The 27470-nt window shown below is 45.7% G+C and overlaps 1 protein-coding gene across 2 annotated transcripts in view; it reads left to right on the forward strand.

Moving 5' to 3' along the window:
- The window catches only part of LOC138261544 (lysosomal dipeptide transporter MFSD1-like), a 132462-nt gene that overhangs the window by 55815 nt on the left and 49177 nt on the right, over positions 1-27470 (forward strand). For both annotated transcript variants that reach the window (XM_069210573.1, XM_069210574.1), the window contains exon 2: positions 21316-21416. In XM_069210573.1, the coding sequence (XP_069066674.1) occupies positions 21316-21416 (101 nt within the window). The remainder of the gene's footprint in view (positions 1-21315; positions 21417-27470) is intronic.

Here is a 27470-nt window from a genome sequence, read left to right on the forward strand (position 1 = left end):
ATAGGTTCTTGCAAGCTTTGCTCCATCTTCCATAGGGTGCTTCAATGGTACCTTTAACAAAGCAGTGAATGAGTTTGCTCTGGGAGCAGGCCATAAGCTCCCCCTTGTTATGGCTAAGGCACTCGGCCAGTCCTCTTGTCAAAACCTATTAATGACATTTGGCTGACTTTTTAGCTCATGATTGTTCATCTGCTCTTCGTAGTTTCATCATATTGAGTAACGGTTCTGTTACTATGACCTGGCCACAGGTATTTGTCTTCAAAGCACTTCGGGCCTGATTAGGATTTTGGCGGTAACCAGCCCGCTCCCACTTTTTCAGCAGAAACCCTGTCTGCCGGTTTAGCATCCACCCCCCAGATTTAGATGTTGGCGGTCCCATAGACTTTAACCCGCACAAGTCCCGCCTCCCATTCTGCCTAGGATTCCCATCCGCTGCGATGGCGCCATAGGAAATTTTGTAAAGCACTGGTATCTACATTGTAATGATACATGTGCTAAACTGCCCTAATGAAGTTACCTAACATTATAGAAAGTGAAGTTTTATGCCTTTTATAGCAGCATTTGTCACTCAGTCCCCCACATAATTTAGTTTCATTCTGCTACCCCATTCCAGTGGCCCAGTAGATAGAGCAGGCTGCTTTAATAGTGATTGTTGTCAGTAGCTAGTAAAGAATCAGTTAAAGGAATGGAGACTACACACTGACCTGTGCACGAACAACCACTGCTGTGTGAGCGCACCCTAGAAAACCTAGATGAAATGAAGATGAGGAACGATGGTGAGTAACAGAAGGATGAAAATACGAAAGAAAGATAAGGCTAGGGAGTGGAGGCCAGTAAAGAAGGAAGGATGGAAGAATTGTGAGATAGTAAGGAAGGTGGAAAGGGGACTGAGAAGGGAGGAGAAAGAGAAATTGAGAAAGAACAAGAGGAAGGAAAGAAGGGAGGAGGGGAAGGAAATTCTGGAATTTGAGAAGAACAAAGGAAGTTAAAAATTGAGTTATAGGGTTAAAGGAATGACTTAGTAAAGGTATTCATTAATAAGAAAAGCAGGTATAAAAGGATAAAATGGCTATGTGTTAACTTTGGGTCTAATCCTGGCTTGCTAACTTGACAGTTGTGCACCCAATTAAAAAAGCCATTTATGGCAGTAGAATGGCTCTATTACACCTAACTGCTATCCACAATTGGATTCACATCTAGCATAAATTGTTTTTCTATTGCATAATTGCATGCCATGACTGTGTGCGGTTATGCACCAGTGGGTGGGGAGCGGGAAATTCAAGGTTGCCTTCAAAGTTTGTGAATGCTCTCTCAAACCTGTGTGTCTCTTGGTATTCACATACTCCTATTTAACCCCTGCTCACGCTCAAAAGGTGGGAAGTTATCTCAGTCAAAGAAGTGGAGAACCTGCCCTTCCGATATATGAACCAGAATGGAACACCCCCAAACTTAGTGGGGTTGCGAAGAAAGTGGCATCCCGGGGGCAGGAAAGGAGTGCATTTGTTCCTTTGGGGGGCAGGAAATGAGTGCATTTGTGCAGCTGGTTATTTTCCTCAGTGCTTAATTGTACACTTTGTACAATTACGTATTCGGGAAATACCCTTATTTAAAAAAAATCAAGTGACTTAGCTGTGTGCCTGGAAAACTGCGTCTGGTGCAGTTTCAGGCATACTAGTGCTGAGTTCTGTGAACAGGGGAACATTGTTTATATGCGTGCTTGAGTTGTACTTCAAAAAAGGCAGATTTATGATTTTGTTTGTGGCTCGGGCACTGTATGTTCTTGAGTAAGTTAACTGAGCCATGGTTTTTGCACACCACAGTGAAGCATGTATACATACAACACGTTTCAGGGCGGAGGTTCCCACACAATATATTGGGAAGACGTTTCTGCTTTCAGATGGCTCTTGCGAATATAAAACTGTATATATGTGATGAATTGTGCTGAGTCGTATTTATAGGAGCCAGGGTGGGAAGATGGACATTCCAGAGCATGTGCTTTGAAAAGGTGTTAAACAACCATATTCTAGTAAGCCTGCAGAACAGTTTTCATTCATAAGTTTATTTTGTAGGTGTCCCACCAATACATTTAGCGTCAAAATCCCTGATCTTACAAAGAGATGAATATTAGAAAAATGATGAGGAAACAGAAATTCTGAACACTCCTCTGAAATAACTGGCACATTTGGAAAAATCTGAATGAACTCTTTGCCGCCCTCCTGAAAATTATCTAATTAAATAGAATGTTGTATTGTACTGTAGAACAACCTTCCTGTTCCTTCGGTCTTTAGTGATATTAATACTACATGGGCTGAATTCTCACTTTTTATGTCTGATATTAGCCAAGGCCTTTTGACTTTGAGCCCTAATTTTGAAGAAAACAAGGTGACTTCCAAGTTGAATATTTCCAGTGGTCCAGTTTGCATAGTAGTTTTAAGGCCTGATTTAGTTCTTGGCGGAGGAAATGCTCCAAAACAAAGTGATGGATAGCCCGGCTGCCATATTACAAACCCCACAGGATATAATGGGATCATTATACAGCAGATGGGATATCCTTCACGTTTCTGACTATTTCCCTCTGCCAACACCTAAATCATGCCCTTAGTCTTCTACCTTTACATATGGGCCTTGTTGCAGGTGGCCCTGAAAATTGCCCAGATTTCTCCACTTTTGGAGTTACCCATACTGGGGGTGTGAAAAATCCAGGCTATAAAAAAATGAGGGCCCTCTGAGATGAGGAATTTCGAGGGAGTCAGTAAATCTAGTTCTGATTTCCCTGGTAATTCCTCATTTTCCCCCAAATTTTCACAGAACGATTCAGCTGCTTTCAGGAACCGAAATCTCTGTTACAAAAAAGTTTGCGGAAATACTGCAGATCCCATAATTTACATGGGGCAGACAACTGCTGTTACTCGTTCTGTTGGAATTAAGAGGGCCCTTGTAATGGTCTGGTAACCATTCTTTAAAAAAAAAATAATAATAATTATTAACAATTTGCTGTTATACAGGTTAGGTTATTCAAGGCATTGTCATTCTTACTCATTGATATAAATTCTAGACATCGTTTCCCTTTAACCTATGTTGAAGGCTGGTATTTCGTTTGCTGTGTCTCGGCTACATTAGAGCACCTTACTATTCCCATCTGCCTTGTGCTTGTGCCTGTTCCAAAATTACGGCTCCAACCACATACCTTCACTAGCAATTCCTTACATGCTGTCCTTAAACCGATATTAGTCAACTTTAACTTTAACATAAACATGAACACAAACATGATGGTGCCATGGTTCCCTGTAATCTGATTGTAGGAGGTGTCGTGGTGGAGCAGTGCCTCTGCGGTGGCTGACCCTTACCCAATACCTGGCGTTCTTTCCGTATGTGCTGGGTCACCTTATTATCCCTTTGCTATTCTCCACCTCTCCCCTCTGCGTCCTTCCTAGGTTCTGTACCTCCCTCCTGCTTTTTAGTGGCTTCATGCTTCCGCAGCTCGCCCTCCGTGCTATTTATTAATGTAGTGGGTTCATCCCTCCACTATCCCAGTTGTCTGGCTGATCTGTCAACTCGGTTCTCCTATGTCACTGTCTTCACCCATCACCACTCGCCTCCACTTTGTCAGCACTTCCTCCCAGGCTGGGGCCATTGGTGTCTGGCGCAGGCCTCTCGCCTCTTCACTCTTCAGGACCTGTCATTTGGTCCCGGCCCACCTCAATACCTCACGCCTCCACTCAGTCATGGTCGGGCTTCTGAGTGATTTCCAACCCATAGCAATTATTCTCCTATATAGTACTAGTGCAATATCCAAGTAGCACTCCTGCACCTTCCCAATCGTTAGTCCCGGTTTCAAGCCTACCAGGCACACTGCCAGGGTTTGTGGTATTGACATTCCCAACAGCTTCTCCAGATCTCTCACCACCGTTCCCCACCCAGCCTGGACCTCTGGGCAATGCCAGATCATGTGATCAAGATTGGCATCCATGGTGCCACACTTGGGGCATCCCTTAGGGGCACCTCCATATATATGGGTTAAGCGTAGTGGGGTGAGATATGTCTTGTGTGTGTAGTTGTACTGAATGTATCTCAGGCACGTGTTCCTTGACACTATCTTTGTATATGCCAATAGCTTCCTCCATTCCGTATCTTACAGTTCTCTTGCGAGTGTCCCTTCCCATCTATCCCTCAGTGGTCTCAGCTGATCTAATGTGTCCTCGATTTGCGTTCTATATAGTTTTGTGATTAGGTGGGTATCTGCACACGATGTCAGTAGTAGGTGTAATACCCGGTGTGTGGCAGGCTCCGTGTTAATCGTTTCCCAGTGTTCCCTTACGATATGAGTTAGTCTCTGGTGCACGAGGAACTGTCCCCTAGGGACCCCTTTACTGTCTACCAATTCAGTGAATGAGCTCAACACCCCCCCCACAGAACAAGTCTCCTATTGTCTCTACTCCAGCCTTCGTCCACGCCCCCAGGTCGGAGTCCACCCAGTTCCCCACAGCAGTTTCTACCCTCAGCATGCTCAGCGGTAATGCAGGGGAATAGGCCTTCCCCACTCCTACTTGCCGTGAGCACTTCTTCCAGCAGGCCAAGGCCACTTTCGTCAGCATGCTCTTTCCCTGTGACTTCATCTTCTGGCCCACCATGTCTGATATAATCTCCTCCACTCCCGGTTCCCTCCTCGCAGTGCATCTATCCAGGTAGCCCCCACCCATGAACCATCTAGCAGTCCACTGTAATTGGCATGCTAAGTAATATAGTTCGAAGTCCGGGACGCGTAGTCCTCCCTCAATAGTTGGTCTACATAAAATCGATAGTGCTGTGCGGCGCCGGCCTCCATCTCTGAGTAGTGAGTTCAGCTCCCTGAACCATGAAGCAGGGATCTGTACCAGTGAGTTAGTGAAATAATAAAGGAGACGAGGTAACATGATCATTTTAGACAGTGATATCCTGGCAATTGTGGATAGTTTCAATGACCTACAAAACCCCACAGATGCTCCAAGGGAGCCGAGCGCTCTACCGAGGTTCCCGTCCTGTAAGTCCCTCAGGTCGTGAAAAACGTGAATCCCTAGGTACTTAAATGGATTAGGAGCCCATACCATGGCCTCCGGGAATGCAGAGGGCTGAGCGCATCCTACTGTTATCAGGAAGATGTATATTTTGCCTCTATTGAGTTGTAGGCCCGAGAGACCTCCGAAGAGATCCAGTGCCTGTAAGGCACAGGACAGTCCAGATTCCCCGTCTCTGAGGTAGATTAGCATATCGTCAGCATATAGTGAGATGTTGTGTTCGGTTCCTCCCCATGTTACTCCCCTGCCCTCACCCTCCATCTGCATATGCGCAGCCAGGGGTTCAATAGCTAGGGCAAATAATAGCGGCAATAAAGGACATCCTTGCCTGGTGCCCCTATGTATGGGGTAGGTGCTTGAGATTGTTTTTCCCATCTTCATTCTCGCTTGTGGGGCTGTATAGAGAAGATCCACCCACTTTACCCACTTGGTTCCCATGCCCATCCTTAACATCACCGTCCTCAGGTAGTCCCAGCAGATCGAATCAAAGGCTTTCTCAAAGTCTATTGCCAGTAACATCCATTTTGGGGGTTTCACTGTTCCTGGCATCTGTAGGATAGCAAAGAGACGTCTAAGATTGAGTGATGTGTTACGGTTTGGTACAAACCCATTTTGGTCCGCATGTACTAGAGTGGGTATGTTCTGGAGCAGACGGTTAGCCAATATTTTACTAATAATTTTAAAATCGCTGTTCAACATTGAGAGTGGTATGAAGTTGGTGACTGACACTTTGCCTGTTTTCGTCTTAGGTAGAGGGATCACTACTGCTTCTGAGTGTGTCTGGGAGTAGGCCATGGTGTAGTGCTTCTGCGTAGAGGTCAACCAGCTGTGGGGCCAGTAACTTGGAATATTTCTTTTAAAAGTCCATTAGCAACCCATCAGTGCCTGGTGTTTTCCCTGGGGCTGGCTGCAAAATAGCCTCCAGTGCCTCCTCCGTTGTCACCGGGCCCCCTAACTCTTCAACATCTCCACTGGCCAGGGTTGGCAGTGGGAGTGGTCGCACGAATTCCCTCAATCTCTTCTCATCTAGTTCTTCTGGCTCCCTGTACAGGAAAGTATAGTACTCTTTGAAGGAGTCATTTATAGGTCCGGGTTTAAATCTGTGGTCGCCTTTCATGTCTCTTAGGCCTACTATGGGCGCTCCCTCTCCTCCCGATCTCACCAGCCATGCCAACATCCCACCCGACCTACCCTCCTCAGCTCGTACTGAAGCTAAGTGTCCCTGCAAGCAATTACCAGCAGAGTTGTTCTTCCACCTGTGAATGGGATTTCCTCGCCTGTTCATATTCCTCCTGCTCTTGTGCGCTTATGTGTCCCTTTTTTCCCCCATTCATGTATAGTCTCCTCGAGCTTGATCAATTCTCGGTCTAATGTACATCTTATCCCGACTGTCTGGCCTATGCTATAACCCCTCGTTGCTAACTTAAGTGCTTCCCATTCCATATACCTGGAGGAAGTTGACTCCTTATTTATGTTAATTTGATCAGTTAAATGAGATCGGAGTGCCTCTCTGAATGCCTGGTCTTCCAACGCTGTCGGCGACATTCTCCACAGCAGTATGCGGGGCCTATCATCAGTCGCTCTCCACGTTACTAGTAATGGATTATGGTCCGATATGGTTTTCCCCAAGTACTCAGTATGAGTCATACTTCTCGCTATCCCGGGGTGCACACCACCCTATCGATTCTAGAATGTATCTGGTGCAGGGCAGAGTAGAATGAGTAGTCCCTATTGTGCGGGTGTTGTTCGCGCCAGATGTCTACCATTCCCCAGGCCTTCACCCACTCACTCACTTTCTTGGCTATTTTATGTGTCGCTGTGCCCAGCAGCGGGGGTGAGGAGCGGTTCAAGTCTACGTCCACTGTTAAAGTCTTCTCCTAGTAATAGTTCCCCATGTTGCTGGCGGGTAATGTGAATCGAAAGGCGTTGCAGGAAGGGGGCCTGATCTTGATTAGGGGCATAGACGCTTCCTAAAATTATTGGGATCCCATGGAGCCTCCCCTCCACCACTACAAATCTGCCCTCCTGGTCTATGTCTATGGATATCCCTTCGAAGGGCACGCCGGCGCGAATCCAGATTAGCACTCCCGTGGAATAGGCAGAATACCTGGTGGCAAACACCTGTCCTCGCCATCTGCGTCTCAGCTTCTCCACCTCGCTAGTAGTCAAGTGAGTTTCTTGGAGCATCGCTACATGTATGCCCCTCCTCTTCAGATGGGACAGTATTCTATGTCTTTTTGCAGGTGACCCCATGCACCGTATATTCCATGTTAAAAGATTATAGTCGGCCATCTGGGTATGTCATGTAAAAGATGTGGGCCCCACCTCCTCTCGTTGTCCTCCCCTCCACTTTGTGTGCTCCAACGGCCCTCATGTGTAACCTATTTTCTTCAGCCACCATCTAATTTCAAACGTAAATAACCCCAACTCCCCCACCCTAGGGCACCTACCGAACTGTAGGCTGCCGAAGAAAACCGTGCAACCAAGCAACGTAGTACAACAAATACGCTTAGAACTCGCCATTCCACTTGATTAGACGAGAAACCTGTTGGGGGGTGGTACAATGTCCATTGGGGCCATTCTTCTAATCAGTTTGCCCAGCCCCAGAGTCCATCAGCGCCTTGGTCACCCCAATTCATCTGCTGTCTGCGGAGTCTCGTTCGGCAGACTCTCTGAGCAGCCGGAATCCTCCACTGATGATACCGCAGTGCCGTCTGAGATCAATGTCATCGCTTCCCTTTGGAGAGGCCTCTCTGCCCATTGATGCCGCTGCCCTCAGGGCCTCCTTCTTACTCAGGTCTTTCTGAGATTGCGATGGTTCGGTCCGGGGGTGGGACCGGCGCTGCTGCCCCCCCCCACCCCTGAGGGGGTGGGCCCATCCGGCCCCCCAATCCGTCTTCTCCCTCCTCCCCGGGCCCGTTACCACTCCCATGCTTCCTCTGGGTTTTGAAAAAACGTGGACTTGCCCTCCACCATCACCTTCAGTCTGCCTGGGAAGAGGAGTGAGTATTGGATTCCCTCTTCTCTCAGCGCTCTCTATACCGCAAGAAAGGAGGATCTCCTTATTTGAACCTCGATGGTGAAATCCGGAAAGAGGGTCACTTCTCCATTGTCCACTCTGTAAGAGCCTGCCTCCCTGGCCCTCTGGAGTAGGATGTCCCTGTCTCTATAGTGTAGCAGGCGTGCTATCACTATTCTGGGTGGTCTCCCGGGCGCTGGAGGTCTCGCAGGGACCCGGTGCGCTCTCTCCAGAGCAAAGAACGGTGTCAGACGTCCTGGGGCCCACTGTCTTACGCATCCATTCCTCCAGGAATTCCACCATATTTGTGCCTGCCGATCCTTCCGGCAGACCCACCACTCGCACATTGTTCCTTCGGTTCCTCCCCTCCGCATCCTCTGCCCTTTGCTCCAGTCGTGTTATTCTCTCTGTTGGATGTAGCATAGTGGACTCCAGATCCTTTTGTCTCTGAACTATGTCTGTCAGTGTGGCCTCCGTGTCTTTGACCCTGTCTGTTAACTTTTGGTGGTCTGATCGGAGGAGGCCAACCTCCACTGCGACCTGATTGATGTCACGCTGTAGGGTGTTTTTTGTGTCTTCAGTTGCTCCTAAGATTTTGTCTAGCGTGTCCTGTACTGTGGGCTGCGCTGGGTCACTCATATCTCCTCCTTTCCTTTCGTTAGGTGTTGAGCGGTCCATTCTCCACCCTCTGCGGCAGCTTCTTGTGGTCATCAGCACTGAAAGACCGAGTATCTGGTTCTCTACTGTGGCCGGCAGCCTATACTCAGGCGTCACTTGGTCCCCCTGGTCTTGCGTGGGCCTTCGATGTGGTCTGTGGCGGCTCACCAGTGTTCTGATCGGCCGTTGCCCTCCTCGCTGGGACTGTTACTGCTCACGATTGTCCTTATTGGACCTCCACCAGGATCATTCGGGTCCTCAGATGTGGACACTTCACCAGAGGCCTGTGCGGGACCCCCCGTGCATCCCAGAGGAGCTCGTTTAGTGCCTCAAGACTCGATTGGTCCTCTTCTTCTCCTGGTGCCCGCCCGGGGTAGCCGTTAGCAGTCCGGCCCCCCCAAGGGTTCTCCTTTCGTCTCCCGCAGCACAAAGGAAAAGCAAAGAAAAGGAGGGTTCTGCCAAGGGCCCGCCATCTTGCATTCAATCGGCCCGGTCCTGTCGCCCACCATGCGCTCTTTGCGCCGTCTTCCGACTTGCAGGGGTCAGGAGGTTCCTTCATGCTGCCTCGTTTCTTGGTCGGCACCTCTCCCCAGTTCAGAAAGGGGGTCCGGGTTTGCCCCCCCCCCCGCTGGGCCCCAGCTGGGCCCCCTCTCACGTGGTCCTCTTCACTGGGGGGGGGGGTAGGACACCTGCCGGCCCACTCAGTCGCTTCACCTCAGCGATTCCATGGCCCCCACCTCTTGGTGCTTAATAATCGTGGGCTCCCCCACCTAGTCCCAGGGGGCCCAGAGACAAAGGCCTGTTCCTTTCAAACAGGCCCAGTCCTGCTGCCTCCTTGCTGCCTTTCTGCCCAGGAGGGCCAAGGAAGGATCCTCCGCTCCGACCCACTCCTCAACCGTCACTTCTCTTACTTTCAAATGGGGCCTGGGGTCGTCCCTCTTGAAAGGGCCCCAGCCGGGACCCCGCTCACCTGGTCTCCCCCTGACGTAGGGGGAGGGGGCCACCACCAGTCCCCTCCGATGCTCCTCCGGCTCTGCTCTGGAGTCCTCTCTTCGCTGCGCTCTTCTGGCGCGGGCCCCCACCCTCCAGTTCCAGGGGACCCGCAAGCGATGATCAGCGCACTCCGTGGCCGTCTCCCCGGAGCTGCGCCCGGCGCGCCACAACAACTCGAGCCCCCGGCTTGTGTTCAGGCCTCCTGGATGCGACGGCGCCGTCCCGCCTCGCCACACCCGTTCGTGCCGGAGCCGGTCGACTCTTTGGCGCACACCACCGCTTCCTCCGCGCAGTGTTGCACAGGTCTGCTGTGCCGGCGGCTTCGGGGCAGGGCTCTGTTTAAACAGAGAAGTAAAATGCCCCGTCGGAGCTCACGGACTACGTGTCCGACTTCTTGGCTCACGTAGCCACACCCCCATCTGGTAACCATTCTTCATTTAGAAATTAGATTTTTTTGTTTTTACTACGGACCTTCTTTGGATCTGGCAAGCAGTATAATAAATTCCCTCTTCAAATAACAGTGATTTCGCAAGCCCAGTTGTTTCTTAAACCAAGCACAAAATATCAGTTTTGGTGTACCTGAGTTGGATATAAATGCATAACTGTGTATGCACATTTGTGTGGATTTTATTGACCACTGGGACGTAAACAGACATGTTAAATATCAACGAATCTAGGATATAAGGGCATTCAATTTCTCAGGCAGGGTATGATGCAGGCAGTGGTTAGTTTGTGCTGGTATGTGCCCTTGGCCCCCACCGGCATTTTTGTATGTGAAGCCTGACTCTTTTTGTTCCTTCTGCAGATGATAAACAGGTTGGACAGCTATGCTAATCTCATTGAAAAATGTCTTGTGTAGGTCTGAAGGTGGTCTGCCTAACCTTGGCCTTTTCTCTGTCAGGCATTTTCTTTGTGCAGCGGGTGGGTGACATGACATGACGTCACTCATGTTATCATGAGTGTCACCTGCACATTGACTGGGGCACTCCTGTGCAGCAACACAATGAGCCGATGTAGACGTGATACTGGTTTTTGCTTCAGAAGGCATTTTGAAGTTATTCACTTTGGTTCATTAAATTGCTTTCCTGTATCAAGTGACGTTCATCATAAGTGGTTGTTTCTGAACATTAACTAAGAAATGTCAATTAAGCCGTCGCCCTGAAAACAATGCTGTTGGTGAAAAAAAGAGACAAGTCAGTTGTCATGTGCCCCTTACATGTGGCCTACATTGTTATTACAGATAGAGCAGTGTTATAGCCTATTAAATCATACACACGATAGGTTTTTCTAAAGTGAATGCCCAAAACTATATTGTTTCACAGTACTGGCAAATACGATGGACATGGGAAGGAAGGCATAATGAAGGTAAGTAATTGCCTGGGCTTTCGCAGATAGGACAAGCAGGGAATCTTGGATTTTAACCAAGATTTCCTGGTTAAACATTGTGCAATTCACCTACTGCCTGGATATCTTCTCTCTCCTGTTCAACACAAAAAGATAGTGCTTTCTGTTTTAGTTATTTGAGGACCTTAATTAGTAACCTGTTAAATAAACTTGTTGCACGTTTACTTAGGATGTTATAAGAAGTCTTTGTAGAAAAAAGTACAAAGGGAAGGCAGTGCAGTCTGTTTAGGTCTCATCTTTGAGACAGCTATAGCTGTGTAGCCAGAATCTCAGCGGTCGCCAAAAGGTAGTTATAGTTACGACCTACGTTCTATATAAAAAGTGTTTTGCCTATATCTTTAGCACCGCTTGACGAATCTTCACGTAACTTTCCCAAAAAAATTGCCAGTCACGTCAGCTGCTGTCTGGAAAGTTTTGGGAAGATCTGTCCGGGTTTGGGGGACGAGAAAAAGGTGGGAGTCCCAAAACACGTTGTCCCTATTCATTTTTCCAGAGGGATTTTGAACAGCGATAGTGCGAAACTACTGGACGGAATTGCACCGAATTTGCCAGAAAGGCCTGGTCCAGAAAGTGACCTTTTTTTTTGTTGTTTTGGTGTAAATTTATTCAGTAGTTTTTGAGAAATTAAGGGGAAAACAAATTTGTATATAAAGGCACTCAAAGGATTCATGGACCCTCCCGATCTCGTGTTTAGATCTGATTGGCTGACAACACTTCAGCAAGGAAGACAATTAAGTGTTGTCAGCCATGTTGGGACTCTGCTTCAGTTTTTATTTTTTATTTTTTTTTTAAAGCGGAGGGGACCTTGCGTCTCCCTTTCCCCAAGCATATTACGCTCCAAGGACCCCATCCCTCAAGGCCAAAACAATAAAAAAAGGGGAGGGCACTTCGCAACACCCTTCGTCAAGCCTTCTTAAGCTCCTGGGACCCCTTCCCCAGGGCCAAAACCTAGGGGCAGGGGGACATGCAGCCCCTGAACCTTATTAGACCCTGGGGACCCCATCACCCGGGGTCAAATATAATAAAAAAGGAAAGGGGGGGGCACATGCCCCCCTAGCCTTCATAGGCCCCAGGGACCCCCATCCCCTGGGGTGAGAGAGTGGTGCCCCTGTGGCCACACAGAGATGAGCACCCACAGAGCACACTTTAGGGGGATGTGAGAGTGTCATGCGCACAAACTCAGTGCAACACACATCACATACTGCAATACGCAACACCCCAAAAATCCAGTCTTGGACTTGTTCAGTGCAAGCTTGGAAGGGCAGGAGCAAGCAAAACCAGCACTGACTGTCTGAAGGACTGGTGTGAATAAAGGTGTAAGTTTAGTTGTGCTGTGGCAGATTTGGGATTGCTATTAGGCATGTGTGACGAATGGACTGATGTGAGCATGTGTGTTAAGTCACCTGCAGGAGAACGCATAAGCATGCAAGTTGTGTGAGGCCGGGAGAGATAAGTACATCTTGCAGGCCATCTTGGATTTGCCACCATATAAGCCATGTCCAGAACACACCCCATTGCTAGGCGATCGAGGCGTTCAGCAGAGAACTCTCACCTGAACTGGCTCCCAATTCTCACAGCGCTACTGGCGATCCTGGACTGCACACCATTGGTGATACTCGAGGCTCTCAGAAAGTCCAAACAGACGAGCACGCTCCGGACCATAAACTAGCAGAGATCTCGCTCAACCCTGGAACTGTGATCAGTGCGATTAAGCTCAACCCTCGATATGTAATTAGTATGCAGCTTTCTAAGAACTAATTGCACTTCACTAATAAAGCCCTTCATCAAACTAATGACTAATCAGCACACTCGCTAACGACTACGTGCCCGACCAGTGCTGGAACTGAGTTGGCTCTTTCTACAAGTGTCTGAGATACAAGACCTGCCAAACACAGCAGGAATTTCACCAGTGCAGAAACTGGTTAATGCACTCGAGAACGGAAGTCACACAGTGCCCATGAAGCCCAGAGACTTGGCAATTGGAGCTACCTAGTGTGGAGCCAACCACAAGGCGATTGCTAATGAAGTAACCTCTTCATATTGTGTTCAGTGAGAAACTGGACATTCTTATAGCTACGTGAGATTGAATGATGAAGAATGAATGCAATGAATGTTGGCAGAGAGCAATGTGATAAAGATTGCTAAATATTACTTGTTTCCCCACAGCACTGACTGAATCTCCTGAAACACAATCCAGCATGCTACGTTGGAGATGTGAGTGTGATGATGGCGATATTGTGAGATGAGAGGACAGGTCTTTATTATTTTATCCCATTCCCTTTGACGCACCTCGAGCCGGTAGTTAATGTGGTTCGTGAGGCTTTAGCCCTTTTGCTGCTAGGCCTACACTACCCCCCACCCTGACCCCACCACCCTCAAGCAGTGCTAAGCCCTCTTTTGACTACTGGGGTAGTTGGCACTTGGAGCTCCATAACCTTTTGTCTACGTAAGCTATCCATGCCAAATTTACATATTTTTTCCAAACACCCTGAGCATTCTAAAGATACTCAGGGTTTGTGGATTTTCCTGTAGGGAACCAAGTCAATAGACAAAATATTGCAACATTTTGAGTATTATTTGTAAAAATAGGTAAAAAGTGCTCCAGAAAAAAGTGTCTGTTTCCTAAAAATGGCATCCACAAACAGTTTGCTGTACTGTAGCTTCATCTTCCAAACTTTCAGGAACATGCAGAGTTGAATCATAAAACCTAATTTTGTACCACAGTTCTCACATTTTTCTAAGACGTAGCCTATTTTCCCTAATTTTGTGCTCTCAATCTAGTTTGTGGTAGAAACTAGTATGAAACCCATAGGTGATCCAGAAAAGCTATAGATTTCTAAAAAGAGGACATTCTGAATTCAGCAAGGGGTCATATGAGATCCTTCAAGGTTTTCCCAACGAAAATAACTATTGAAGTAAAGAAATATTGAAAATGACTAGGAAAAAACTGGCATTTGTGACATTTTCATCTGTAACCTTTTGTCACAATGGCCGACTGACAAAAGCAATATACCTTTACGTCCGGTAGACCCTTGTGGTTGCGGGGATATATAGGGTTTGTAGGTTCACCAAGAACTCAAACAACTGAGCTGTACCACACAAAGACTTTTCATTGAGTACAGAGTTTAGACCAATTCTTATAGCAAAATAGGCAGAGTGAAAAATGGGTGTCAAGGAAACTTATGTATTTCTGAAATGGACACAAGATAGAGAGTTTAGGAGCAGTGGTTCTTTCTACATCTCTGAATTTGTAGGTGCCCTACTAGCGTATGATTTGGAGGGTATTTTTCAAAATGTCATCTTTCTTATACAGTGGCTTATGTTTTAAAGGCACAAATGGAGCGAAATCCATTTGGTGATAACACATGTTCTACTATTCTATGCTCCTACAAGTCTCCTGATAAAAATGGCACCTCACTTGTGTGACTGAGCCTAGTGCCTGTGACCGAATAAGGGCCAAAACACAACATGGCCGCAGCGCATTTTTCCAACAAAATTTGGCCCTCTTTTTTTGATGTGGGTAGCTCTAGCTTTTGGACCCTAGCTCAGCCGGCACCTAGGGAAATCTATCCAAACTGTACATTTTTTAAAACTAGATACTTAGGGGTATCCCGGGTAGGCTGACTTGCATGGCTCTCACCTCTTCTTTTACCCAGAGTCCCTTGCAAAACTCAAACTTTGACTCAAAAAAATAATTTTCCTGATATTTCTGTGAAGGAAAGTTCTGGAATCTGTGGGGAACCACAAATTTCCTTCCACCCCGCATTCCCCCAAGTCTCCTGATTAAAAATGGTGCCTCATTTGTGTGGGTAGACCCAGTTCCCGCAGCAGGAAACAGATCAAAACGCAACATGGACACAGTGCATTTTTCCAATGAAAACTGACCCTCTTTTTCAGATGAGGGGACCTCTGGATTTTAGACCCTAGCTCAGCCGGCACCTAGGGAAACCGAGCCAACCTGTACATTTTTGGAAACTAGACACCTAGGGGTATCCGGAGTAGGCTGACTTGCGTGGCTCTCTTTCTTTCTTTTTTTTTTTTTTTTTTCCTACCTATAATCCCTTGCAAACCTCAAACTTTCACTTAAAGAACACATTTTCCTCACATTTTTTTGTGATTGAAAGTTCTGGAGTCTGTGGGGAGCCAGGAACTTCCTTACACCCAGCATTCCGTCTGCTTTCTCGATAAACAAAAGGAGCCTCACTTTTGTGGGTAGACCTAGTGCCTGCAACAGGAAAGGGTCCAAAAGGTAACATGGGCGCAGCACATTTTCCCAATGAAAACTGACCCTCTTTTTCCGATGTGGGTACCTCTAGATTTTGGACCCTAGTGCAGCCAACACCTTGGGAAACCTAGCCAACCTGTAATTTTTTTAAAACTAGACACCTAGAGGTATCCAGGGTGGGCTGACGTGCGTGGCTCTCAACACTTTTTTTTTTTTACCCAGAATCCCTTACAAACCTCAAACTTTGACAAAAAAAAACTCTTATTCCTCACATTCCTGTAATGAAAAGTTCTGGAATTTGAGAGGAGCCACAAGCTTCCTTTCACCAGGCATTCCACGAAGTCCACCTGATAACAACAGTACCCTACTTGTGTGGGTAAACCTAGTGCCCGCAACAGGAAACGGCCCAGAATGGAATATGACTGCAGCACATTTCTCCAACGGAAACTAACCCTCTTTTTCCGATGTGGGTAGCTCTAGACTTTGGACCCTAGCTCAGCAAGCACCTTGGGATACCCAACCAACCTATACATTTTTTAAATCTAGGATGGTGTGACATGCGTGGATCCCATTAGGACTTTTTTTTACCCACAATGCCCTGCAAACCTCAATCTTTGCCTGGAATCACACATTTTCCTTACATTCCTGTGATGGAGACTTCTGGAATCCAGCCCAACATCGCCCCACCTGTGTCAATAAACCACTGCCCCATGTTTGTGGCTGGGCCTAGTGATGCAACAGGAATGGATCAAACTAAGGACAATAGGAGACTTTGCGTGGAGACTGCTATTGTCCTCAGTTGGATCTGTTGCTGTCACTGGTGCTAGGCCAAGCCGCACAAGTGGGGGTGAGTTTTTATCGGCACAGGCAATGCCGGGTGGTAGGAATTCTGTGGATTCCGGAAGTTTCCATCACAGAAATATAGGGAAAATGTGTGACTTCATTTATTAATATATGCAGCCTCAGGAGATGGGGTTCCCGGGCCCAAAATGGGCTGGGAGAGGGGGGCTACGCTCACACCCCCTCCCTATATAGCTAAACCAAAGGCAGCCGCCTTATTTTGTTGTTTTTACTGCGATCCTGTGGGAGTCCCATAAGATTGCAGTAAAAAACACAATTTAAAAAAATATATATTTTGGCTTGGGGGTCCCTTCCAAAGGGCCTAGGAGGCAGGGTATCTCTACTCTGCCTCCTTATTTATTTATTTTTAAAAATTTTAAACTTCAGCACTGGGTACTAAATCCCAGAGTCCTGTAACTGCTGCCAACAACATTTGCCTCATGGTGGTGGCAGCTAATCTGAGCGTTCGCTCCCGCCAGAGTCAGACTCCTGCGGGAGCGAATTGGACCAAGACAAAAAAGCTCCCTGGGCCAATCAGAAAGCTCTATTTTTGAACTGGCATCCTGCAAAATTCTCATGGGAGTCCCTCTGACCCAACCGTCCAGATGTACAAATATATTTGTAACTTAATTTTTCAAAAACTACTGAACGGATTTAAAACAAATAAAAAAAGCACAATCTGTGGACCAACAGCCAACTTAAAAATTGTCGTGGTGTAATTGTGTTTAGCAGTTCTTATGAAAACACTTCTGACAAAAGTCCATGGAAAATGCATGAGGATTTTATGTTTTGGGATCCCCCCCTTTTATTCAGCCCCCACTTGATGGATCACCCTGAAAATTTTCAAGCACAAGCTTGGCAAAAAAGAGCACTTTGTCTGAAAGTTTTGTGAAGACTTGTCAAACGGTGCCAAAGTAATAATCAAAACAAAAAATGGATTTCCTATGAAAACTCTGTCCTAACTATAACTACCCAATGGTGACCGCTGTTGGGTTTTATATGTATTACATACATACATAGATACATAAACCGGCTTTGGATCAGAAGACGTCATCCATTGGGCAAAAGTGTCATTCACATTTTACTCCCCATCCACCATTTATCAACTGGCTATCCTCACTGCATGTGTACTTTAGTACTAGGGCATTTGCCAATATTCTGCCATGCTTTCTTGTTGGGTGACGACAGACTGTGTGCACAAATGCTGCTGTTACAAGTGACTGGGCCTCATCATGCTTCCTTTGCTTGCTACACTTTGTCTCTGGGTATTGTATATTCAGGGAGTGGGTTGGACCACTATTGGAAGTGTGTGGAGCTAGTAAAGGAAGTAGGGAGCACCAGTGGTGAAAGTTTGTGGCAGCCTCCTAAGAAAAAGTTTGTACTCCTCCACTTATATTTTTCCAAACTAAGCAGTGGATTTAAATGACATACACCAGCAGCAGCATGTAGTTGGTGACTGTAGATCTATATCCCCTTCACTGCCAGGCCTTTTCCCCCTCCTGTGCCAAGCCTTTTTTTGGCTTTTTGTGGCAGTTCGCGCTTAGGCCCTCATAACTTTTTGTTCACATAAGCTACCCACGCCAACTTTGTGTCCTTTTTTCCAACATCCTAGGGATTCTAGAGGTACCCAGACTTTGTGGGTTCCCCTGAAGGAGACCGAGAAATTAGCCAAAATACAGTGAACATTTTGTTTGTTTTTAAAGAAATTGGAAAAAAGGGCTGCAGAAGGCAGCTCGTGTTTTTTTTTCCCCCTGAAAATGGCATCAACAAAGGGTTTGCGGTGGCAAGATCACCATCTTCCCAGCTTTCAGGAACAGGCAGACTTGAATTGAAAAACCCAATTTTTCAATACAATTTTGACATTTTACTGGGACATACCCCATTTTTACTATTTTTTGTGCTTTCAGCCTCCTTCCAGTTAGTGGCCAAAATGGGTGAGAAACCAATGCTGGATTTTTTTCTGAAAAGTAGACAACATTCTGAATTCAGCAAGGGGTCATTTTAAGTGTTTCCTACAAAAAATAACAACTGAAATAAAAAATATTGAAATTGAGGTGAAGAAAACAGCCATTTTTCTCCACGTTTTACTCTGTAACTTTTTCCTGCAATGTCAGATTTTTTAAAGCAATTAACCGTTAGGTCAGCTGGACTCTTCTGTGGTTGCGGGGATATATAGGGCTTGTAGGTTCATCGAGAACTCTAGGTACCCAGAGCCAATAAATGAGCTGCACCTTGCAATGGGTTTTTATTCTATACCGGTATACAGCAATTCATTTGCTGAAATATAAAAAGTGAAAAATAGGTATCAAGAAAACCTTTGTATTTCCAAAATGGCCACAAGATAAGGTGTTGTGAAGCAGTGGTTATTTGCACATCTCTGAATTCCAGGGTGCCCACACTAGCATGTGAATTACAGGGCATTTCTCAAATAGACGTCTTTTTTACACACTGCCTTACATTTGGAAGGAAAAAATGTAGAGAAAGACAAGGGGCAATAACACTTGTTTTGCTATTTTGTGTTCCCCTAAGTCTCCCGATAAAAATGGTACCTCACTTGTGTGGGTAGGCCTAGCACCCACGAAAGGAAATGGCCCAAAACACAACGTGGACACATCACATTTTTCACAGAAAACAGAGGTGTTTTTTACAAAGTGCCTACCAGTGGATTTTGGCCTCTAGCTCAGCCGGCACCTGGGGAAACCTAGCAAACCAGTGCATTTTTTTAAACTAGACACGTAGGGGAATCAACGATGGGGTGACTTGTGGGGTGACTTGTGGGGCTCTGACCAGGTTCTGTTACCCAGAATCCTTTGCAAACCTCACAATTTGGCCAAAAAAAACACTTTTTCGTCTCATTTCGGTGACAGAAAGTTTTGTAATCTGAGAGGAGCCACAAATTTCCTTCCGCCCAGCATTCCCCCAAGTTTCCTGATAAAAATGGTACCTCACTTGTGTGGGTAGGCCTAGCGCCCACGAAAGTAAATGGCCCGAAACACAATGTGGACACATCACATTTTTTCACAGAAAACAGAGGTGTTTTATGCAAAGTGCCTACCTGTGGATTTTGGCCTCTAGCTCAGCCGGCCCCAGGGGGGGCAGAAATGGCCTTAAATAAATTTGACCCCCCGACCCGCCCGGGGAGCGACCCTTGCCTACGGGGTCGCTCCCCTTGCGTGACACTGTCGCAAAAAAAAATCCCCGGTGTCTAGTTGTTTCTGCCCCAGGGGGGGCAGAAATGGCCTAAAATAAATTTGCCCCTCCTCCATGGGAGCGACCCTTGCCTACGGGGTCGCTCCCCTTGTGTGAAATTGGCGCAAAAAAAAAAAAATCCCCGGTGCTTAGATGTTTCTGCCCCCCTTGGTGGCAGATTGGCTTAAAATCCCCCGATCTGCCCGCAAGGGGGGGCAGAAATGGTCTAAATACAATTTGCTCCCCCCCGCTAATGGGTCGCTCCCCATCTCTAAAAAAACAAAAACAAAACAAAAAAAAAAATTTTTTTTTTGCCTTGGCACCTAGATGTTTCTGCTCCCCCCCCCCCCCCCGGGCAGATCGGTCTAATAACAATAAGCCGATCTGCTCCCCTTGCGTGACGTTGCCGCAAAAAAAAAGATCCCCGGTGCCTAGTGGTTTCTGCCCCCCTTGGGGGCAGATTGACCTTAAATCGGCCGATCTGCCCCCAAAGGGGGCAGAAATGGCCTAAATGCCTAAGGGGTCGCTCCCCATCTGTAAAACAAAAAAAACAAAAAAAATCCCCGGTGCCTAGTGGTTTCTGCCCCCCTTGGGGCAGATCGGCCTATTTAAAATAGGCTGATCTGCCCCCCCAGGGGGGCAGAAATGGGCTAAAATAAATTTGCTCCCCAGGGGAACGACCCTTGCCTAAGGGGTTACTCCCCTTGAGTGAAATTCACCAAAAAAAAACTCCCTGGTGTCTAGTGGTTTCTGTCCCCCTTGGGGGCAGATTGGCCTCATAAAAATAGGCCAATCTGCCCCCAAGGGGGGCAGAAATGGCCTAAATATAATTTGCCCCCCAGGGGAACGACCCTTGCCTAAGGGGTCGCTCCCCTTGAGTGAAATTCACAAAAAAAAACTCCCTGGTGTCTAGTGGTTTCTGTCCCCCCTGGGGGCAGATTGGCCTCATAAAAATAGGCCAATCTGCCCCCAAGGGGGACAGAAATGGCCTAAATATAATTTGCCCCCTAGGGGAGCGACCCTTGCCTAAGGGGTAGCTCCCCACCTCAAAAAAAAAAAAAAAAAAAAAAAAAAAAAGATCCCTGGTGCCTAGGGGTTTCTGCCCACCCATTGGGGCAGACAAGGCCTTAAAAGAAAAAATGCCCCCCTGGGAGGGACCCTTGCCCAAGGGTTGCTCCCTTAGGCCAATTTCCTTCAAAAAATTAAATCCCTGGTGTCTAGTGGGCGTTTTAGCACCCGGATTGCTTGCAATTTGGCTGCTAAAACGCTGAGAGAGACTTCAAAGGGAAGGAAATTCCTTTCCTTCCCTTTGAAGCCTCTCCGACCTCCTCCACGTGATCGGGAGAGAAATGCAGAGCATTTCTCTTCCGATCGCACAGGAAGCTGAGCTTCCAGCGCGATGGGAGGAGGCCTTGTGACAATCAGCGCGCGATCGCGCGCTGACGTCACGGGGGTGGGGGATTCGGGGGTGGAAGGGGAAGGGCTTCCCCTTCCACCCCTGCCTGGGGGGGGTGGGGGAACCCCACAGAGGGAGCGCTAGCGCTCCCTCTGGGCTCTGTGCCCAGGACATAATGGTTACGTCCTGGGCACACGAGCACTGTGCCTCAGGACGTAACCATTACATCCTGGGCACAGAAGGGGATATAGGGGATTCCAACTGTGGTAATTAAAAAATAATTATCTCTAGATTAAGTGACAATCGAGTAGATACTCAGAAAAGAAACATCTCTTGTGCAGGTTATCCAAAGAAACATGCAAGTGTATTGTACAGTCAGGATCGACACAACCTATATTGAGTTAAAAGAGCAATCATATGTGCCCTGCTCAACTAGCAAAATGGTGCTAATGTTTAAGGGAAACACAGAAGTGTTTTGAGATGTCTTCTCATTATCACCTCTGTGGGTGTAAACTAAAACAAATGTTTTCTTCTACAGCATACTACAGGTTCCTGGTGCTCTTCTTCAACTGCCTGTTGACATTTGGCTCCTACTTCTGCTTTGATATCCCAAGTGTTCTGCAGGATCAGTTCCAAGGGGTGAGTAAATGGACATCCAGGCTCCGATGATGTCATTTTCTCTGGAGACTGTGACTGCTGATAACTGGTCCATGCATTATATATTCTAACTGTTCCATCTTGTTTAATTGCATGAATTTAAATGTAATTATTAGTATTAATAAATACAGGAAATAGAGAGGTGTTGGCAGTACTAGTTAGAGTCAGTAGATAGCATCTATGCAGATCCCGTGACATGTCACTAGCAATACTTTTCTTCTTTTCTCCAAAAACTCTAGAAATGTCTCTGACCCTGTTCAGAGAGAGGGCACAGGCCAGACAGGAACTTCCAGGCTCCAACCCTTGTGGTTGAGGTAGTTTGCCGCTGGTGACCTGTGGTCTGTCCTGCTATAACATGCACACTGAGCCAAGTACGACTCTTTCTGCAATTGACCTACGTAGTAGCAAGCATTAGCAGACCCAGGCTTCTTAAGGAGGTAGCTTGTGTGTGTATGTAAATATGCATGTGTGTGTGGGGGGGGGGTGGAGACTCAAAAAGCAATAGTCATAACAAAAATATTGTCCAGCCCAGTACTAGTTTTTTAAGTAAAAGAAAGTACTTTACATTACAATTCGAGCATATCTTACAAAAAAGTGGAACATTATAAAACAAAATATAAAATTATTCCACCATCATTATTCTTTATGCTTAAGCTCATAGCTCAGTGTTGTTGAACTGTAACTTTTAAAAACAGAATAAAAAAAATCAGAAGTCCTCTGATACCCATTACCAGGCTGCAGAGGCTGCCAGATTTGTAAATTGATTTACAAATGAAGATTTCGACTATAAATGCTGCACATTTTAAAATGTCGGTAAATTACATCAAAAGTGTACTTAGATCAGTGGTGGAGATGATAAGCAATGAACCGCGTAATAGCATGACACTACCTCAGACATAAATTGCATTACACCAGTTGATATGGATTGTGGGATTTACCTGGAATCCCATAATGTTTATTCAGATCACGGAATGGGGATTAGAGCCTAGTTTTTCAGTCCCAAGTCAACACCATGATCGCTAAATTGCATCTCCTTACATATCACATGGCTTTTCAATACAGTATATTAATATTTTTCTTGTAGAGTTCCAAACAGTGGCTACGTAAACAGTACATGTATAACCGCTTAGACATTACAAGCTCAGAATTTGTAGACAATTTGAGAATTTGCCTCAAATACCAATTAGCCATGTGTTGATAAAAGGCTTCCTCGGAAAGATATGCTGCCCGATTTTGTTAATTTTTTTTCTAGCTGGTCCAATGTTGTTCCAATAGGGCACTTACAAATTGTGAGTACACTGTAGGTGCTGTAAACTTTGTTAGTGTGCCCTGTCAGCAGAGCCTAACTCCTCTGGAAGAGATCACCCAAAGTGAACCCACACCCTGAGTGAGGTTGAACTTGCCCCTCAGCAAGGGTTTTAAAGTGAGTGGCAAAGTGGTAGTGTGATTCTTTCCTTGGGCAAACACCTTTTTACAAGTACATATATGGAGAGAATGCCTATCAGTCTTCCTCTTTAAAGGTCTCTCCTATTCTCATGTGTTGGACATATGCAGCAGATGTGTCGTAAGTTGTGAGGGCGTTTTACAGTAATGTTCCAATAGTTGTGAACAAAACACTGTTTTCATATTGTCCTGCAGGCATCATTTATACATGGAGCACATGGCTCCCTGTACTTTACTGTTGTTCAGGACCCCTCCCTGAAACAGATTTTGACTTGCTCATTCAAACTGCTCTTATCGCGGATTCTTTCCCAGAAGCCTGTGGAAGCTAGGAAATAAAGAGGACAAAGCACTTCTCCGAGATTAGTTGAAGTAATTGAATTTTGGTTATCTTAGGCAACCTGCTTGTACTCCCAAAGTGACATAAATATCAGACCACTGGAACCACTTAAATTGTATGTTTGGCTCTGTGCACTAGTTATGAGTAAAGCATTAGCAGCAACCGCACCTCTATTGGATCTTAAGCCATCTCAGGCTGTGGACAATTGAGAACTCTTGAGAACTCTTGGGAGAAGCCTTTTTACTGTGACCTGAGGAGAGAAGAGGGATTGTCCTGGTCTGCAAAGAGATGAACAGGATTGCCCCTGCAATGAGAAAAGTTGTCCTAGTCATTGGACTACTGGGGAATCTGTGTGGGGAAGAAGTTCAAAGAACTCAACACTCAGGGGCTGAAAGATCTCTCCAGGCCAGCTAGCCACCAGGAGAACGAAAAACACAGTATCATTCAGATTATGGAGTTTCAAAAACAACTATTCTATCACCATCTCCCCTTTCCAAGAGGAGTCTAAGGGCCAGATGTAGCAATCTACAATTTTGCGAGTTGCAAATTGCGAGTCATACCGACTCGCAATTTGCAACTCGCAAAATTGCATGCAGAATGGTGTCTCAGACACCTTTTGCAACTCGCTATGGGGTCGCAAAGACCCACCTCATGAATATTAATGAGGTGGGTCACAAACTGCAACCCCATATCGAGTCCCTGCACTCACTGGGATGGTGGCCTGCTGGAGACAGCAGACCTCCATGTCTGTGACTGATTTTTTAATAAAGCAGTATTTCTTTTTTTTGAATTGCAGCCCGTTTTCCTTAAAGGAAAACGAGTTGCAATTCAAAAAAATAATGAAACAATTTGGTTGCATTTTTTCAGAGTAGGCAGTGGTCCATTGGACCACTGCCTGCTCTGAAAAAATATTTTCAGCGACATTCACAAAGGGGAAGGGGTCCCATGGGGACCCCTTCCCGTTTGTGAATGAGTTACCACCCACTTCAAGTGGGTGTTAACTGTGAATTGCTTTGCGACCGTTTTCGTGGTCCCAAAGCAATTCTACATCGCGGTGCGAGTCGCAGATAGGAAGGGAACACCCCTTCCTATTTGTGAGTCGGATTCACATTTTGTGAGTCAGTTTCGACTCGCAAAATGTGAATCAGAATCGCGATGGCCGTTTTGCATGTTGCAAACTGCGTTTTTCGCAGTTTGCGACATGCAAACCGGTTTCTACATATGGCCCTAAATGGCTTGCCTTCACACCCTTAGCAAGGGATATGTTTCTCTTGTCTGGAGTCATGGTCCTGAAACCTTTTGAACCATCTTTATATCCTTTTACATTTCTGGTGATTATAATGGTTTACATTTATTATGGTATATTATTAAATAATATTATTAGGTAATCACTAATCATGAGCACTACTCTGACTATATAGGGGCATCAGCACCAGGACGCTGGCTGAGTGCTTTTATAATGTCATGGTACTCTGAGTTGGCTTGGCATTTCATTTCAACATACATTTGGGGGTATTTTAGTCCTTACTTTTTCTATTCCCATTGCTTGACGTCCAATTTTGTCCTTCTTACCTGGTCCTGTCTACTCTGGTATATCCTCCTGGGGCACTGGGAGTAAGGTGTCAGATGGGCCAGGTTTCCTCTATACATGGGTTGGCTCAGCTTCAGTTGTCAACATCTCCTATGCCATCCACATGTTGCCAGACAGATTGAAGGATGCATGCATAACACTCCTTTTGCCCTCCCGTTGCTTACTGGTCTGCTCTGCCTCATCCCTTCCTACGGTGTGCTCTGGTTTTGGCAAGCAGGATGAAGAAAGGCGCACTGAATTTGTTCCTCACTGCTCACAGTGTCTTAATGTGTCTGCTCCTGCCCATGTATATATTTTTTAAACTTTTTCCAGGACAGGGGTGATTCACTAGGTCCTAAAATGGCTTTGCTGCCTCTTTCTTCATATGGTGACAGCCAATCAGAACTTATCTTTAGTTCTGTTGGGTCAACAGATGCTCCATTGTCTTATATGTAAATTCTTAACCCCTTTTTTTCAAAAACTACTGCATGGATTTACAACAAATTACAAAACGCATGCTTTCTGGACCAAGATTGAGCTTTCTGATACATTTGGTGTACTTCCATACAGCCATTTGGCTGTAGCTGTACCTAATTTTCCTATTAGTAGTTGCATGGGAAAATCATTTTGGGACCCCCTCCCCTTTTTCACACTCCCCCTTGACGGATCCCCCTGAAACATTCAAGGAAGACGTTATGGTGGATGAGACTTTTTCTTTGAAAGGTTTTGTGAAGATTCGTCCAACTGCGCCAAAGTTATTAGCAAACCAAAAATGTAATTTCATATAGAAACATAGTCCTGACTATACATGTTACAAAGAACTTAACTGAAAAGATCAAAAGTTAAGTTAAAGTGAAGCTATCAGGAGTGTGGAATTTAATAAAATATCTACTTGTCGATGGGGCAGGTTGCTTCATAAATCTTTTTGTCCTGTAAAACAAATCTACTGGTCCCTTTAGTGCCATTGAGTGCAGCGACATACTATGGCAGTGATCTCAAAATATAACAGCTCTGATGATAGCCTCTCTGATTATGCCAGGACTAACACTACAGTAGGGCTTAAATACTATCAATTTCTTTATTTTGCCACCTTTCTGCAGATGTACATACTGTGGATGGAAGTAGCATTAAGCCTTAGTTCCAGTGTTGGCATGCCTTGAGTCTGTGTAAACCTACTAACTTGCATGTTTTAAAGGTTTTCTCTTGCTCTTCTCTAATATTTTCCCTTACTGAGAAGGGATGGAAATTTACTCCTGACCAGGGTCAGAAGTAAAACTTCTTCCACTGTTAGAGAAAAAAGTGGTTGGAGTAAAGTGAACTTGTAAACGCTTAACAGATTTGCGCATGAGCAAATCTACACATATCTATTTGCTTGTGCTAAAATACAGTTCACTAAATATTTCTAGGCGTATGTTTTCATTGTCTACTGTAAATTCTTTTGAATTCATGAAATGCATAAGTTTGCACTAATGCAAAAACTTATGCCATTGGTACACTTTTGAGGCTTGCGTTAGGAATTGGGCCCCTAATTAGGTCTGGAAGTTAACCAAGACTTTTTGTTTTTATTAAAATTATCTTTCTATTCATCTATCTGCTGGCTTCATTGAATGAGCACTTTAATAAGGAGCATATTGTCACTCAAAGTAGTTACGTTTAGTGCCAGCAACTACTATAGTAATGTGTGCTTTTTGAGACCCCAAAATATTTTTTGTCAATGTTTGTTACAATAGTGAAGACCCAGCAGCTCCGGCAACAATAAAAATTTACAAAAGCCATGTCAAAACACGACACCATTGACAAAACTAAAAGACTGTCACCAATGTCAGACCTATTGGCTTTGCCAGTGCATGTTTATTTTCATATTTCCCATAATCTTGTTGAAGCTGGTTACACAGACTTTTTGTTATGAATATGTTTTGAAAAACTAGCATACAGCAACACATTGTACTAAATGTGCTTAAAGAAATGGTACCTAAAATTTCACAGTAGTTTAGCAAAACCATTTTTTTCCTCGTTGCATTTTTTTGTGAACCTTTTATTTTGAAAGCAAAATAAAGTTTCTGCTAATGTTTCCATCTAATCATTTAGAGAGCATTCTGGGAGCATTATACATAGCCTCATATTGTTAAACTTTACAAACGTGCATACAGGTGTTTTTTTACTGGAACCACTGCCAGTAGTGCAGTCCGAGCTTACATTAATTTAGAGTACTCAACCTAATAACAAAGGCTTTGCGTTAATGAAACATTAATACAAGTTCAAACAGCATTAACATATGGACACAAATTTCACCTCAACTACAGACAATTCCCTTCCCTGCTTCATAATGTAGTACTGCAAATTGGCAGCCAAAGTGTTTGTGCTGCAGGGGGTTGGGCCTACTTGCCCCAAGGACAGAATAAACCCAAAAACTTGTTGAGCTTGACAATATGTCCTGGGTGTCGGACTACAGGATATCCACACCCCTGAAGCTATGGCTCAGCATCAGAGTGTGCACCACAGTCACTAGCTCCCCACTGCACATGGCCTTTTGGCTGTGCTCGGTGGGGTTTTGGCCCAGGGCCAAGCCTCTTGCCAGGCTCTGTTCTTAACCTACCACTGTGCATATACTTCAGCTGTGCACAACAGAGGGTTGGCAGAAGGCACAGCCCATGGACAGACTGTGCACCCAGCAGCCCACTGCTCA

Source organism: Pleurodeles waltl, chromosome 10, assembly GCF_031143425.1.
Source record: "Pleurodeles waltl isolate 20211129_DDA chromosome 10, aPleWal1.hap1.20221129, whole genome shotgun sequence".
Classification (NCBI taxonomy): domain Eukaryota; kingdom Metazoa; phylum Chordata; class Amphibia; order Caudata; family Salamandridae; genus Pleurodeles; species Pleurodeles waltl.